At 41.3% G+C, this 17,744-nt stretch overlaps 2 protein-coding genes across 2 annotated transcripts in view; one reads left to right on the top strand and one right to left on the bottom strand.

The window, feature by feature from the left end:
• Nucleotides 1-5,565, bottom strand: part of LOC140238845 (retinal rod rhodopsin-sensitive cGMP 3',5'-cyclic phosphodiesterase subunit delta-like) — a 65,675-nt gene extending 60,110 nt beyond the window's left edge. The window contains exon 1 of the mRNA XM_072318740.1: nucleotides 4,773-5,565. Coding sequence (XP_072174841.1) covers nucleotides 4,773-4,813 — 41 coding nt within the window. The 5' untranslated portion in view covers nucleotides 4,814-5,565. The remainder of the gene's footprint in view (nucleotides 1-4,772) is intronic.
• A 7,370-nt stretch (nucleotides 5,566-12,935) lies between these two features.
• Nucleotides 12,936-17,744, top strand: part of LOC140239056 (alpha-2,8-sialyltransferase 8B-like) — a 39,725-nt gene continuing 34,916 nt past the window's right edge. Inside the window, exon 1 of the mRNA XM_072318952.1 lies at nucleotides 12,936-12,983. The gene's annotated coding sequence lies outside the window, so the exon portion shown is untranslated. The remainder of the gene's footprint in view (nucleotides 12,984-17,744) is intronic.

Here is a 17,744-nt window from a genome sequence, read left to right on the forward strand (position 1 = left end):
TAAATTAATATAGAATACAAACATTAAAATTTGAACTAGAAATGCCGCTACGGCGACTGGTGTATGCCTCCGCCATAATGCATGGTTCTCCTAATAGGTCTATAGTACAATGTCTTGACAATGTGTGATGACAGTTTCACACAACTGGCAAAATATTAAAATGACAGGTTTGCCACAAATGTGCTGAATGTTCACTTTCCTAGAACTAGGTTCAATTGGATGAATGATTAAAACGTCAGAGTGCAGGTATTTGGGGGAACTGATGATTTTCACTTGACTTTTGACCCTTTTACAAGTTTATGCATTGAGTAATTTTCAAGGTATTGAGAAAAAGTATAATTTCAGTATCAAATGGTAAAATAGTATTATCGAAACCTGGCCTTTGACCTTTGACCCCACAGTTCCAAAGAGAATCACTGTTAGGTAGAACATGCATAAATATACAGTTTCATGACAATACCTTGAGTTACTTTTGAGATATGGAGGAAAAAGTGCAATTTAGCACTTTCACTTGACCTTTGACCTTTTGACCTTTGACCTTTTGGCAAGAAACTTCCAACAGAATATATATTGGGTTATACATGCAGACATCAAGTTTTAAAAAAATCCTTCAGGCATTGCATAAATATAAGGAAAGTACACAGTTGTATTTTGAGGAGTTGACCTTGACCTTTGACCCCTGACCTTTGACCCATGACCACCAACTTCCCTAGATAATCACTGCCCATCGGTACAAGCAGAAGTTCCATGAAGATACCTTGAACCATTTGCGAGATATGGAGAAAAACATGAAATTTCAATTTTTTTTCACAAAATAACCTGTGACCTTTGACCTTTGACCCTGTGACCCTAAAATCCACACAAAGTATCATCCCCAAGGATATACCCTCATACCAAGTTTGATGCAAAACCACCACACGGTTCTCGAGATATCGACAAAAACAAAACGGGACGGACGGACGTACGTACAGATACGGACGGACGTACGTACGGACGGACGTACGCTACGACGTACAGACGGACGGACGACCCGAAAACATAATGCCTCCGGCCACTTCGTTGGCGGAGGCATAAAAATCTAACTACACTGTATACAGTCTTGTAGATTACATTGGCCTCTACCTTAGTGCAAATTTTCGCGAGGATCGCGCAATCCACGACCGAGATCTGAAGGGGGGCCAAGAAGGCCCCCCCCCCCCCCCCGGTGGTTTCAAGTCCCTCAAATAACCCGGTGTGATTGCAGCAAAATCAGTCCGTCCTCAACGGGTTAATATCCAGCCACACGCATGTGGTTGTATCCATGGCCTTGTGGCTGAATCCAGCCACACAAGTGAGCGAGTAGCTGGTTACAACCTCATCAACATACGCTTATATGTGCATCGCAAACCACCATCATTTTTAGCCTCATTTTTCTTATTCTCAAAATTTGCTAGTTTTTTAGAATAACGATTTTCGTGTCCCTCCACTCAACTTGAAGTCTTCTTTTAAATGTTTCCTACCCGTATGTCACATACTCAGGGCTGCACACTATTAAAAAAGGGAGGTGCTCGATTAAACCCATTTTTTCTACTGGTCCGACCTGTTCCTATTGGACAAGTGAGTAGGTACATACATGTACATGTACCCAGTTTTTCAATTTCTCAACTGGACCATTCTTGAAAAGCACTGGTCAGTTACTGGTCCGAAAGTGATTTTTACTGGTCTGGACTGTCAGACCAGGCCCAGTATGCAGTGTTGACTACCACATAGCTTGGTCTGTTCCTAATCCTTGTCTACAATTGCCGGCCAGTGGCAGCAGAATACTGCATACAATGTGCATGTACATGTACTACAATTGTATACCACTATAAGTGGATATTTTCGCGCGACTAATTTTTCGCGCTTGGCCGGATAAGAAGAGTTTCGCGTGTTTTTAATTCTGCGGAATCAAGACATCACGCACAGGAACATTATGGCAAGCAAAAATATTCGCGTGCTTTTATTTTCGCGCTAGTTTGTTGATGCGCAAAATGCGCGAAAATTTCAACACCGCGAAAATTTCCACTTTTACAGTAATACTTGGGGCTGCTGGATAAGGGGCTGCAGCCAGTACCGTAATTCAAAAGAGAGCCTGGACAACTATTAAAATAGGACGCCATGTCGTTACAGTACAATTATGCATTAGAGGGTTAGCGTAACAATATCATGTGACCAAACCAAATAAGGTGTGGGAACAATGGGCACTGCGTATGAGCGCACTTTGGAAACGACATGGATCTACAAAGATCACGGGACCAGTTTTGACCAAGCACAGGCTTCAAAACTCATGAGCCGAAAAGCAAGTTGGTTTCCCGGGGTACCAAATAAAAATCAGCCATTTTGTTGAATTATTATTATTTTTTTTTAAGGTTGTACCCTGGGCGCCAAAAAGTGGGATATTATTTTGGTGCTGGAGCTAGTGCGCGCGAGCCACTGCACTGCACTGCACTACACTGCACTGCACTGAAGCACACGCTATTGTAGCCCGACCAGACGCTGTTAATACGCTACGCGAATACAGCGTCTGACCAGCGAGCGGGCACCTTCAAAGTGGGGAACCACAACACAACTACAAAACTTATGAAAATTTATACGTTCTTTATAAACAATGTACACGTTACCAAACGTTACTCACCTTAAGTGCATGTTTGTATTACAGAAGGTTCGTAAGTCCACTGAGAGTCCTCGTGATAAGTCCGTGGAACCAAAAAATGATACTTTCTGGCGGATTCCCTAACACCGTCGGGGTTTACCGTTGCAAAATTCAAAATGGCGCCTTGATCTCTGCGGAAATCTTTTGCGTGCGTGCGATGCGCTGCTTGAGTGTTGGTGTAGCAGCACGGTCGACAGCGCGACCTTTTGAAAGGGCATTCAGATCATGTGACCTCCAGGATATTGGAAATGGCCTGGCGTGAAAGACGATGTACCGTTCGTGAATCGTTCACACATGCTGCATATAGCCATCATTTTAGGTAAGTTATTAAATCTAAATTTCTATATTCATAGCATAGATATGAAGTGTCATTATCATTTTGTTCGTCAGATGAGTTTGAAGTGACAAAAAAATAATCTAAAGTATCAAAATTCAATCCGATCGCATGCGATCGTTGGACCCTCTTCGTGTTTGGAGCTTCGCTGGTACAGCCCTGTCGTGCTACGTGTGTACAGCGGCGACTGGGCTGTGTATAGTTAACGCTATTGCTACATTGTATGTAGCACAGCGTACCATGCATGCATAGTATAACATGCAGTGGCACGGGAATGACTGTACACGTACACACAGTGCATGCATTTCTCTGCGGCTGTCCTCGAGTGGACGCTAGGTGGCGCTACACAACGTGGTATCCCCAGTATACAACAGTACCCCGGGGTAACGCATGATGCATCATATATGGCACTGGCTGCAGCTCCCCCATCCCCTGGTCATTTTTGGCTCTGACAATCGATACAAAAAAGGGGGAAAAATCAGAATTATAAACACACACACACACACAATTACCTGATTTTTCACGGGTTCCTAAGATCTAATGTTCTATTAAAGACATTCTTTACGTCAGTGTGTGTGTGTGTGTGGGGGGGAGGTAACCTGTTGACCCTTGAACTTTAATACCACTGCACTATCCTTGACTCCCAGCTTCCCCCCCCCCCCCCCGTCCCACACAGCTCCAAAATCCAGAAATCTTGTAGGTCCTTGTTTTTGCAGGTAATTTCTTTCCAATTCCAGCTCCTTGAACCTTGAACCTTGAAGGAGTAATCCCTGTTGCAGCTTTTCGTGGGAAGCTATACTGGGATGGTACAAGGTGACATTCCTCTTTCCCAGCACATTCCCAGCACATTCCCAGCACATTCCCAGCACTTTCCCAGCACTTTCCCAGCACATTCCTTGCCTTGTAAATGTGTGATGACCCATGATGTAGTTAGTTCTAACTTACATCATGCATGTTCAATGATTGAGCTTGATAAGCTCGATTCGAGATGTAGGACCTAACCGTTACATAGTAATAGTATGTTCAGTTTGGATGCTCTACTACAATGTAGGATGTGCACATTGTGCATCGTCGCGTTTGAAAATTTGTTACATATGGTATTACATTTGGATTACAATTACTGTAGGACTACTTGTGTTTTTATGGAGGAAAAAGGTGGATTATGAATGCCCTTTGAGAGAAAATAATGAAAATCCATCCTCCCACTCCCAGCAGCTGATCTCCGTTCGCGGCACGCGTTACATGCGATGTGAATGTCAACTTTAGGTAGTGCCTAGTGGCGACTGGTAATCAACGTTAGGCCTATTACTGTCGAGTGTTACAAGTTACAGAATGGAATGTAACAATTATTACATCACCAGATTGAAGGTTCACATGCATGGGCACATGGCTGACTTGTGTAGGAGTCTGCCGAGAGGTAGATTTCCATGGCATGGCTTTTTTTTTTCTACGCAGCATTAACAATACATAACATGTTAGATCTAGATCTCCTCATAATCTGTAACTATACACAGCCCAGTCGCTGTACATGGTACGTCGTTCGCATAGCGTAACAGTGTCTGGTCGGGCTACATAATCTGATGATATCATGTGATGTCTAAGTTAACATTACATTTATTAGTATAACCAGTTGAAGTTAGACACTAATTGTTAACAGTTTGATTCTAGATTTCTACTTCAACTTAACGTTAGAGCATTCTACATTACATTAGACTAACGTGTTAAATTTAGTTCTATTTCTAAACAACGTCTGGAGTGAAAGGATACACTTTGAACCCTTTTAAGATGTCTTCTGCTCTGCTTGGCATTTTGGCAAATGTCCAGTATTCTGAAGAAGACAAATGGAGACCTCGGGGTATTGCTGGTGAATTTTATGAAGGAAGGCCGTGTTTCCTATACTTCAATCTCAACTGCACTAGCTTGCAAACCAGCACGACGGAGCGGAGTGCGTTCGCTCTCCAACGGGTAAAACGTACTGAGATTGAGAAATAAGCGGTGTCGAACCGGTCACTGAAATGTGCGCTAACACAAAATAATATGATTTATATTCTACGAAACGTTACTCCACTGCAGACATCCAAAGACAAATCGGTGACATAAGCCAATAAAATCCACTTGAGATGTTCTAGATCCGTATCCTCTGTAACTCAACCAACGTCCAGGGGAAAATATTATTATGCGGCTGTCATCCAGCTACAGGTTCCCGCAACCCTCACAGCTCGCGCAACGTTAGGTTGTATACCAACACTACTTCGGTCCCACGTACTGTACGGTACGTGGACGTACGTTCGCCGTACATGTATCGAATTACTGGTACACAAATGGATGGGGTTCGTATGTGTGGATAGGATAGCCACTGACTGCATGCATGCACCGTGATGCTGGTTGCATGCAGAGAATATTATGCTGTTTCACACTGTTTTACTGTGATCGCGTCGCGCGCGCGGACGAGGACTGCGATGTAACTCCAGATCGCGATCGGCACCCATACACACCTGATAGAGATGTGCGTAAAACGTGCGCAAAAAGGCGTACATGCCGAGGATACGGTAGCACAGGTGCCCATCAACAACGCACAGAATGAAGCCTTTTACATGGTGGTCGGGGGCGCGCAGAGTCGTCGGAGATAGGCTTCATACACCACCGTACGTAACAGTTCGAGCGCGAGGGAGACAGCGTCAATGTCACCCGGTAACAGACTCTTCACTCTAAACTATATCATTTCGCCCATCCTGAAAACATTAAACAGGTCAAAACCATGCAAACATGGCTATTTCAGCGCTATTTGAGGTTAAAAATATGTATGAATTACTTGAATGTGTAATAGATATTGTATTACGTGGAAAGATAGGCTATTTTATTCAATTTGGAAAAGACCTATATTTTATCGCACATGAAGACTGTCCTGCCGCAATTTCCTCCACAAGCTGTCGCTCTTCAAAATCTAGTTCCAAACACAACTTGAAATGTGTTTCTCTACACACGAAATCTCGATGACGTGTTTTGTATATAGGAACTTTCTCCCTCAAGTTCTGAGACGTGTTATGATCATAAAGTATTTTTAAACTTGTTACGTCTTTTGTGACTGTTGTATCCTTTTGAAAAAGACTTTTCAAAATCAAGGTATACTTCTTAGTAGACGCAGTTTTCTTAAATGTTCAGACAAATCGATGAGAAACTGACAGTATAAATGATAGAAAACCAATCTTGTGTAGGCTTATATAAATAATAATAATTCATTGAAATACAGTTTAATCATGTTAAATTTCGGAGCAGCAAAAGTTGCTTTCTTTAAAAAGAAAATCCCATTAGTTTAACAATAATTGAAGGGGTCGGTGCAATATAGTGCTAACCCACACTTTTGTCAAAATTGATTTGCATGCATTTTCATGATCCTTGATACCTTCACTTTAACCTCCATGAAAATATCATATTTGAATTCAACCAATAAGGTGGTAAAAAATGCATGCATTCATGTTTTATTAATGTGCAATGTATGGACTTTCCAAACATTCAACAGCGATTATCTCAGTGCGGATTAGCACTATATTGCACCGACCCCTTTAATTATTCGTTCGAGATTGCTTCAGCAATTGACAATCACTTGCACATTTTGATTTTTGCAATGACATTTTAAGATTGATCTTTTGATGCAGCTAATCATTATATTTTCTTTAAATCTTCAGAAGAAAGGCCCTGGACTGGTTAGAAACTCTTTTTAAAAGGAAAAAGACGTAATAACATTTTCGTGTAATGTAGTGCCATCACATTCTTTCTTTCAATTCAATGTGGTGTTCTCCAGAGTTCGTTTAGTCCGCTCTTTTCTACTCCATACAATGATGATCTTCAAAATTCATCCGATGGATTGTTTTTAGATTATTTGCTAATGATTCAAATATTTGTTTCCTTTCACATCATGACCCCCAAAACTGCCTGAAATGTTAAACATGGAATTTATGTTTCTGTTGGAGTATGGTAACGATCAAGCAGGCTTTCTGTATAAAGAAAATAAGAATACAAATTTAGAAACACTGTTTCTTCTTTGCAGGCGACATTTTATTTTGATAGTGTTATGCACCCATGGAACTTGTTCAATCAACTAAATTTCTTGGTATAATCATGACGGTGATATGACTAAATTCGCCATAGAAACGTCACATGAGTCACTTAGGTAACTGTTATCAAGAAAATAGTGGAGGCATCCTGCGATGTTATTTTTCCGTCTTATACAATGCTGGCATTATATGCCTTAATCATACACCTCACCTATATATTGTTTGATGCAATTCTTTCATAATATTTGGATAAATCATTAATAGTTCCGAAAAAAGCAATGAGGACAGAAAAAAGAACTTCTCGATTGATTTATATATGTATGCAATCACACTTGAACCCTTATGTTTAAATTATATTATATTTAAGAAAAAACTTCCATTCATTTTGATTGTTAAGAAATTAATAACAGTAACTGTTTTTCGCATTTCACCACATTACAAGACAATAATCATCTTTCTATTTGACCTATGTTGAGAAACCAATCTATGCAAAGAGATGGCCCCATATAAGTATCTCGGAATTCATTGCCATCTCAATCCGCAAGCATCATTTTTTTTTTCTGTATTTCATTATGATTAAACTTAAATACTGATATCTAACAATCTATTAGGTACGAATAGCTCTCTCAGTTGCTATGCATGTAATAATAATGATGATGATGATAATAATAATAATAATGATAATAATAATAATAATGATAATAATAATAATAATGATCATAATAATAGTAATGATATTAATAATAGCAATTAAGAAAATATTGAAATAACGATGATAGATAAAATATTTATATAACGCCTTTTCTAATCTTGTAGAGGTACATTATAACTGAATGTTAAACCAAGGTAAACATAATCTTCTACACAACATCAGTGCAGGAGTGAGCTATAATAGAAGGGGATGTTTGTCGTTTTTCCTTATTATAATCTCTAAAGGGGGTATCTCACTGAGCGGCGAACGTTTGCGAACGTAGCTAATTTGGGATTTCGCCAGGGTTCGTAAAGGGTTGCAAAAGGTTCGTTAACAGTCGCAAGAAAGTTCGCAAACGGTTTTTATTGTCGCAAACAGTTTTTATTGTCGCAAAGAAATTTTGAACATGTTCAAAATTTCTTTGCGAACCTTTGCGAATTTGTATTTTCGCTAACAGTTGCAAACATTCGCAAAACACTAACTTGTAAGAATTCGCAAACGGTCGTAATACGGTGTCGCTAACATTTTTATTTGATTCACCAATGCTTTCGAACAAGATTAGTAACCATATGGTTCCTATATGAAAGCTTCTGAAACAGACATGGTTCCACTCTAAGAAAGTTCTTGAAGCTCTTGACATCTCCATCATGTAATTGCTGCAAGTCTGTCCTCTGCAACCACTCTCTGACCCAAACAGTCTTTCTTTTCTTCTTCCTGTCTTGTTTTTCTTTATTTTATTTCTCTTATGCTGCACAATAGCTGTAGCAGCAGCCTGACAAAGCAGCTCTTTAAGGATAGCAACACCTTGAGCCTCTTCTTGGCAGAAATTTATTTCCATATACTGGAAGTCCATCTTGAACGGTTGTCACAAGAGATCTGAATTCAGTGGAAGGTTTTTACGTTCGTTTTATGGGTCTGACTATACATAATCGCCTGGTACTTTTCTAGGTCCAAGAACATTCGCAAAATTGTCGCAAAGGATTTGCAAACAGTTGCTAACTGCAAAACTGTCGCTAACATTTGCAAAACTGTCGCTAACATTTGCAAAATTGTCGCTAACATTTGCTAACATTCGCTAATAGTCGCCATCTGTGTTTCGCAAACACTTTCGCAAACGTTCGCTCAAATTAGTGTTGCTAATTGTCGCTAAACATCGCTAAAAGTCGCTAACTGTCGCGAACGGCAGAAGCGAACCTTGATTTTTCGCAAACGTTCGTCAGAAAAGTTGGCGAATCTCAAATTCGCTACGTTCGCAAACGTTCGCCGCTCAGTGAGATACCAGCTTTAGGGTTGCAAAAGGTTCGTTAGCAGTTGCAAGAAAGTTCGCAAACGGTTTTTATTGTCGCAAACAGTTTTTCTTGTCGCTAAGAAATTTTGAACATGTTCAAAATTTCTTTGCGAACCTTTGCGAATTTGTATTTTCGCTAACAGTTGCAAACATTCGCAAAACACTCGTAAGAATTCGCAAACGGTCGTAATACGGTGTCGCTAACATTTTTATTTGATTCGCCATACTGCTAGCGAACAAGTAACCATAGTTCCTATATAAAAGCTCCTGAAACAGGCAAGGTTCCACTCTAAGGAAGTTCTTGAAGCTCTTGACATCTCCATCATGTAATTGCTGCAAAAGCTTTTCATATTGACCAAAGTTTGTCCTCTTCAACAACCACTCTTTGACCCAAACAGTCTTTCTTTTCTTCTTCCTTTCTTGTTTTTCTTTATCTTCTTTCTCTTATGCTGCACGATAGCTGTAGCAACAGCCTGGCAAAGCAGCTCTTCAAGGATAGCAGCATGTTGAGCCTCTTCTTGGCAGAAATTTATTTCCATATACTGGAAATCCATTTTGAACGGTTGTCACAAGAGATCTAAATTCAGTGGAAGGTTGTACGTTCGTTTTATGGGTCTCACTATACACAATCGCCTGCATGGTACTTTTCTATGTCCCAGTAGCTAGAACATTCGCAAATTGTCGCAAAGGATTTGCAGACAGTTGCTAATGTTCGCAAAACTGTCGCTAACATTTGCAAAATTGTCGCAAACATTTGCTAACAGTCGCTTATAGTCGCCACCTGTGTTTCGCAAACACTTTCGCAAACATTCACGGATGTGTTGCTAATTGTCGCTAAACATCGCTAAAAGTCGCTAACTGTCGCTAATGGCAGAAGCGAACCTTGATTTTTCACAAACATTCGTCAGAAAAGTTGGCTAATCTCAAATTCGCTACGTTCGCAAACGTTCGCCGCTCAGTGAGATACCAGCTTTAATTATCGTTATTACTACAGTGAGAAGAAGGGGCATATAAAATCGCATGTCTTCCTGTGACTCTGCTAAAACAATGCTTCATCAGAAATGTGTGTGTGTGTGTTCGTCCCTCGTTCTCGAGGATGACCAATGACATCAATTGGCTCGATGGGTTCGGAGGTGGCTGATGAGGCCAATCTGGGCAAGAAAGCCTCTCCCACAGGTAGGGCAGAAGTGGGTAGGGGCTACACTGCTGGGGTTGGCTGCTCTTGCTTTTCGCATCTGGCGTTTGTGCTCTGCCTGCTTGACGCGCTGCTCCTCTGCTCTACGGGCCCCTATAGCAATAGCGTGGCGCCAGGAAGGGCGATCTGCGGCAAGTGTCTCCCAGGACTCGGTGTTGATGGAGAAGTCTTTTAGGTAGAACTTCAGGTTGTCTTTGAAGCGCTTCTTTTGTCCTCCCACCTTACGCTTATTCCCATCAGCGAGTTCCCCATAGAAAAGCTTTTTCGGGATGCGGTCGTCAGACATGCGGGTGACGTGGCCTGCCCATCTCACCTGGGCCTTGCGGATTTTGGTAATGATGCTGGGGATGCCTGCCCGCTTCAGTACCTCTGTGTCCGGAACTTTATCCTCCCAGCGGATGCGAAGGAGGTTGCGGAGGCATCGCATATGGAAGTGGTTGATTTGCCTCTCATGTCTCCGGTACAAAGTCCAAGTTTCGCAGCCATAGAGAAGCGTGGTGAGAACAACTGCACAGTAGACTTTCAGCTTTGTTGAAAGGCTGATCCCTCTCCTCTCCCAAACATTTTTTCTGAGTCTCCCAAAAGCACTGCTGGCTTTAGAAATCCTGTTGTTGATCTCAGCATCAATTGTGACACAGTTGGAGAGGGTACTGCCCAGATAGGTGAAGGTCTTTGCTGCCTGGAGGGTCTGTCCGTTCACCTGGATTTGTGGTTTGTGGTACTGGCTCCCTGGGGCTGGTTGGAACATCACTTTAGTCTTCTTGGTGCTGATGGTGAGGCCGAAGTTGTCACAGGCTGAGGAGAATCTGTCCATCTGCAACTGCATCTCGTCCTCACCATTGGCATTGAGTGCGCAGTCGTCAGCAAACAAGAAGTCTCTGATGACGGCCTCCTTCACCTTCGTGATGGCCTTCAAGCGCCTAAGATTAAAGAGCTTTCCATCCGACCTGTACCTAATGTTGATGCCAGGTTCGCAGTCTTTGAAGGCGTCTGAGAGCATTGCTGAGAACGTCATGCTGAATAGTGTCGGGGCCATTGTTACATTACATTGTTTTCATCAGAAAACAATGTAATCAAAGCACTTTGTCTAATGTGCATGACCATTCATTGGATTCAAATAAAGTGCGATTGAATTCGTCTCATTCTTCAAGATGGAGCGCAAATAAGCTACCTTTAAGGTATCGATAGAGGGCGTGTTGCGACACAAATAATATTGTCGCCCCCGGCTTGGGGCGACAAATTGTGACGGAGCTGGCGGCACAAATTGTCGCCCCGTCACAAATTGTCGTGTGGCGACAATTTGTGATGAGGGCGGGCTGACGGCACAAATGTCGCCCGCCCTCGAAGCACAATTTTTTTTTTTTTTTTTTTTTTGGGGGGGGGGGCATATCATTTTTAACATACAGTAGTCATTGAAATAACAACACATGACTTACTAGTACATGGCTACATCCACGCAAACAAGCCATGTAAAACGGTCACGGTGAGGTTTCAAGGAAGTGTGTATGTGCGCGCGCACATGATAAATAGCCGGGTTCACACGTACAAAATAGCGGGATGACGATCGCGATGCACATCCCGAGTTTTTTTTGCGAGCGTCCACACGTACCAAATTAGCGGGATAGGATCGCGATCGGTATCCCGCTAATTTGGCGAGCGTCCACACGTACCGAATTATCCCGCTAATTGCCGATAGAGATAACAGCAAAGCCTGTAAACTGGGTCACACAGCGCCCTTCTCTATCACCACCTGTGCGCACTTTCCTTTGTCCATTGTCTTTTACGCGTCAGTTGTGTGGTTCGCGCGCTGTTGTTATTCAGCGTGTTTCTACAGAGAATCCGATAGACCTAGCATTTGCAAGCGCGTAATCAAACAGTGCGCTAACGCAGAACCGGGTTGTTTCTACAGAAAGCGCATAATCGGATTGAATCCGATTCTCCACCTGAATGCAGGTGTGACCGGGGCCGGTATTCCATAAACTAGATAAGCATGCTTAAGTCAGAAAATCTAAGCAATTTTGCTTATTTTCTGGCTAAGATAAAATTCTTAGCTTAGGTTCGTATTCCATAAAAATTGGCTAAGAATTTGTCTTAGCATTTTGCTAAGAATTTTGCTAAGAATTTTGTCTTAGCTAAGACAGATTTCGGCTTGCTGGCTAAGCATATTTTCTTAGAAATGTGCCGTCGGTATTCCAAAACGACATTTGTCTAAGAAATTTACCCTAAATCTAAGACAGCTATTGAGCTGTCTTAACTTGGGTTCCAGTAAGAAAAAATTATGGGTGTAGCATAACAATGTAGAAAAGATGGCGGCTTTAGCTCATGATTGTTCATCTTTTTGCTAAATGAAGAAGTTCATCAGCAATGAAATGAGTTCAGAGTTTGACGAAGCGTCTCGTGTGCGTCTCAAATCGTGGGAACTTGCACAGTAACAATAAGGTAGAAACTCGGTGGGCCATGTGATATGGGCCACACGGGAGAATCGGGGGGGGGGGGGTATGTGTTGCGCGTATACCGATGCGTGCCCTCGACCTCCTTCTCAGCGCGCATTAGCGGCGGAGTGGAGCGCGCAGCTACAGGAACGTAACGCACATAGCCGCCCGGGTATAAAGTCTACGTTTATGCCACAACCCACTACATTATAGTAGACGTATGCCCTAGCTTGCTTATACACGTGCGGCTATTACAGTTTGTGTATCGAGTCAGGCGAGTACTGTCACAAAGCGTCTTCTCCGGCTCTACCGGATCGGTGAGTACGGACTAATTATCTGGGCCTAGTAACTACGTTAGGGTGTAAACATAAGTACTCGCTTTGATTTTGATTCTCGTGATTTCATGATGTTTCTTTTTTCACTCGGTGTCGTACTTGAAATGTGGTGTGATGTGCTTGCGGTGTGAGTCTCACTTGTAAGGCCGTAACTTTGGCCGAAAAGATCCAAAACAACACGTAACTGTTAGTCTAGGTTGCCTACTACTAAATAAGTAGGCCGTTTACTGACATTCTAGACACTGTGAGACCTAGAGTAATATGAAGACGTTGCTCCTATATAAAAAAAGCCTCTGAAAAAGTGTGCATTAGGCCTAGGTATCTTTTTCCATGGGTGGCTAGGTAGTTGCGATTGTTGCTTAAACACGTAAAATACATAGACTTTCACCGCGGGGCAGCTGTTCGCGAACAGTGATGACATGAATATCTTGCTTATGTCAAATGACGTCATCAGAATTTAAGATTTTTGCTTAGCCAAATCGCCTGACTTAAGAAAAATGCCTTACAGTTTATGGAATACCGTTAGGGCGATTTTCTTAGCTAAGCAAAAATCTAAGACAAATTGCTTAAACTTAAGCAATTTGTCTTAGAAGTTTATGGAATACCGGCCCGGATGTCTGGAAAGTTGGCTGGTGCATTGTGGGCCCTAGCCCGGGTCAAGCATCTACTGATGATGCGGATGCGATCACCGATTGAACGAAACTGAGCACAGGGCCTGCTGCCGGCCCTGGGCCGGCCCGGCGCCGGCCTAGTGTGGGTACAAGTAGGGTTGGACCTACTACTAATCGACCGCCTAATGTTTATTTGCTTGATAAGAATATTTAACAAAGAAATTCACCTAAAAAACTTGACCTACGTGATTGAGAAAATCCAGCTCTATCAAATGCCGTTGTTCCCTTTTCGATTCGAAGTTTCAGTGCAGAAATATCGCCGACGAACTTGCGTGGCCTCGTTTCAGCTCCCCGCGGTAAATCGCGTTTTTAGGATCGACCGCTGATTTTGCATTGACAATGCACGCAAACCGAGTTGTATTGAACACCGTGTTGTACGAAGCTTTTTAGAAGCCTTTTAGAAACTTCCATAGACATTACATTGTGCTGTCATTACGATTCGGTGAAAATATTCATTCGAAATTTTGTCCTTGATTAAAACCATTAATGAACAGTGAATTATCGCGTTTTCCCACACCATCCTAATCTACATTCAAAGCCAATCCATTTTTATGTGCTTTGCGCGCAGAGAAGTGCGTACTAAGTGTTCAGTGCGCGAATTATACGCGGTCGGTTTCAATAAGGGTGGTCGATATGTAGTAGGGCTACTATACAACATACTTACAAGTTACAACCGGCTGCTGGACGAATTTGTTTTCATCTAACTTAACGTTAGGGCTTCTACTCTAACGTTAGCTCTTCACAGCGTTTATATGGATTAGAAACTAGTTTTCTACCAATTCTTTGGTTCGTCAATTTTTCACGGATTTTAAGATTGGATTTTTGTAACTGGATTATCACATGTGACGAGACAAAATCAGTTCACAGAGACACAGCTTCTGTCGCGTCTGAGTTCTGTAAGTTCTATCTAGATTCTAACGAGGCACCTAGTTCTAACAAGTTAGAGTAGGCCTAGAAGTAGTTTTCTAGAACCTCTACTCAACAGTTGGGCTAGGCCCTACGTTAGGCATATTTCTAGTCGCTAACATTCAACGTTAACAAGTTCAGATAAAAAATTATTTTAGATTAGGGCCTACACGTTTCAGGTGTAACGTTGGATAGATCTATATCTAACAATTGTTAGATGATCCCATAAATAGGCCATAGCGCCTAACTTAGAGTCGTTAGGTCTACTGCGACTGGATACTAGATATCTAACACGTTAACTTGTTAGCTCTAATGTTACTTGTACTTGTTAGACTAGAGTCTTTCTATTCATGTTACTAGTTAGTGATTTCCACATAACATTACTTGTCATTAGGCCTAACGTTAGATTCTAACGTAAGGCCTACGAGTAGGCCTACGTACTTTTACTATTACTAACGATAAAGGGGCCCTGAAATCCAAGTTTATTTGAAAACATCACTTTTGCCGTGAAACAAATATCTCCATTGTTACAAGGGGGTTCTAAGAAACATTCCATAGGCTCTAGCTTAGGCCTACTACTTTTTAACATTTTTTTTTCTTCTATTTTTCTTGAGATTACTTGGGAACGCCCACAAAAAAAAATCCTTCAAAACTAACATGTTAATCAATTGTTTTAACGTTAACGTTAACAGTTAGAACAAGATCCAGTCCAAGTATTATTCTGATATAAATATTCTTGAGATGACATCACCTGTCAATCATTGCTGAAGTAGTTTTTTCTACAGAAAATGAGAAATGTTTAACAAAAGACATTTGGAATGCACCTTCCTTTCGACTCAGCATAACTTAGATTAGAAGTTGCATGTTTCTATCATATATCATTGGGACTAACAAAAAACATGGCGAGGGAAGGTGTAACTGTTATTCTAAATCTAATGTATTTTGTTAAATATTTCAGTACTTTAGTCTTTACCAATGACTGACAGATGAGGTCATCTCTAGAATAATATTGATTAGAAATGTCTTAAAGTAGATCTAGCTGTTAGCCCGTTAGAACTAACATGTAAGTTTGAAATGTGTGTGTGTGTGTTTTTTTTTTTTTTGTGGGCGTTGCCAAGTAGAACTCTAGAGTCTAATCTGAAGAATAAAAAAGAAAAAGTCGTTAAAAATAAATGGAATGTTTATAACGATAGAATATTCGTTTCACCAATAAAGTGATGTTGAGAACTTGAGGGTATTTTAAATCAACACAAATCAACATGCATTTGAATTTCAGGGCCCCTTTAAATTAGGCCCTAGACCTAGAGAACCACTCTAACTTAACAAATTAAAATGTTCAGTAGTCTAACTGTTAAGAGTATTAAACACAAACGGCCTAACGTTACAACTAAACTAAGAATCGACTGTGTGTCATTGGATAACGTTAGAACAAAGGCCTAACGTTAGGGCTAACGTTAACTGTTAACTGTGTTAGACCTCTTTCTTCGGGCAGGTAGGATTTAATTCAGGTAGAAACTCGGGTCTATGGAACATCTACTACACTAGAACTGTAACGTTAACGTTAGTTATATTCCAAGTCAACGTTAGATTTTAGAATAGAAGTAGCTGTTGCTAGGATGCCTCACAAAACAGTAAACGGTTATCGTTAGATAGCGTTGATTTTAAAGTCTGTTAGTTAGGCACCCTGCCTCTAAATCTAACGTTAACTAGACATCTAACGTTACACCCCAAGTGGACTCACTTTTTCCGTTATTGGATTGACAAAATGTGCTTTAAATGTTTCGATAAATCAATGTTTTAATTTCCTTTCATTTTCGGACTAACGAAACGTCGTATTTTTATAGGCCCTACCAAGATCCATATTTGATTCTTTGTCGGATTAACAAACTATAAAAGACCCTAGTAACGAACCTCTAGAATAATGACAAAAAGTTCGTAAAACAAACCTTAACACTAGTTTGCTAGTGCTAGACTTGATTAGAGTTTGTCTTTTCCGAACTAAAAAGTATTACTAATTAGGCCTAGAATATCTATTTAGACCCCAATGTGCATCTCACACGTATTGTTAGCGCTAGTCAGTATTGTCAATAATAGAATGTAACAAGTTAGTCGTACTCGTACTAAGTCGTAGAACTAGCGATAGGTTCTAGACTGAGTAGACCTAGTCTAGTAGATCTAGCTCGAATCTAACGTTAACTGTTACTAGTGTTAGTTGCCTTGGTTTTAAAATCACAGCGCAACGGTGTTAAAATAACACACCTGCCCCTGTTCGTGTGTCTTTTCTTTAGGCCTATGCTAAAATTCAGAGTATTTTCTTTACAAGTTTGTCAAATCTGAGGCAAATTGTGACTAGTAACGTTAGAACCTGATACTCGGCCGTGTTGGAGACACCCAACTAACGTTAGATAATAGCTGCAGCATGCATGCAAAACATAAAAGTCATGGCCACATTACCGTACACGTGTGTGTCAAAAACTGGTGATTGTCTTCCGGGTCAGTATCGGATTACTGAACCTGGCGTGTTTCTACAGCGCTGACACTGGAAACTGCCCCGGAAAGAACTACCTCATTAGACGGTTAAGTTAAGCGGAATCGGTATCGGAATCTGCATCGGAAAGAAACCGTTACTGGTGTGTTTCTACAGCCCCCTCTATCGGATACAATCCGATAGACCCGGAATTTGGGGTTCTGTAGAAACACGCTGAAAGTTCTCCAAAGAGGTGAAGGACCTCTTCGCAGAGGCCTCGCTGTTGTGATGTGCGCATTGCATGATGGGATATAAAAACTCGAGATTCTAATCCCGACCGTTCACACGTACCAGCGCGGGGCCAATTATCCCGCTAATTGATGAACCAGCGCAAGATTTCTTAGGATTAGCATCGCGATGCTTATCCCGCTAATTTTCGGGTTTTTTTCTGTCCACACGTGCAAAAAACTCGGGATGACGATCGCGATGCAAATCTCGAGATTTGTATCCCGCTAATTGGTGTACGTGTGAACCCGGCTATTGAGTGTTCGTTCGTGCGTGTGAGTGTGTGTGTGCGCGCGCGCGCGTGTGTTATTGTATATTATTGTAAATAAACTTTCAACTTTCAACTTTCAACTCTCATGGAAGAATGTGTGTTGAGGTGGTTTATAAATTATGCATTATGAGGATTTGTTTGAG

This window comes from Diadema setosum, chromosome 15, assembly GCF_964275005.1.
Source record: "Diadema setosum chromosome 15, eeDiaSeto1, whole genome shotgun sequence".
Taxonomy (NCBI): Eukaryota; Metazoa; Echinodermata; class Echinoidea; order Diadematoida; family Diadematidae; genus Diadema; species Diadema setosum.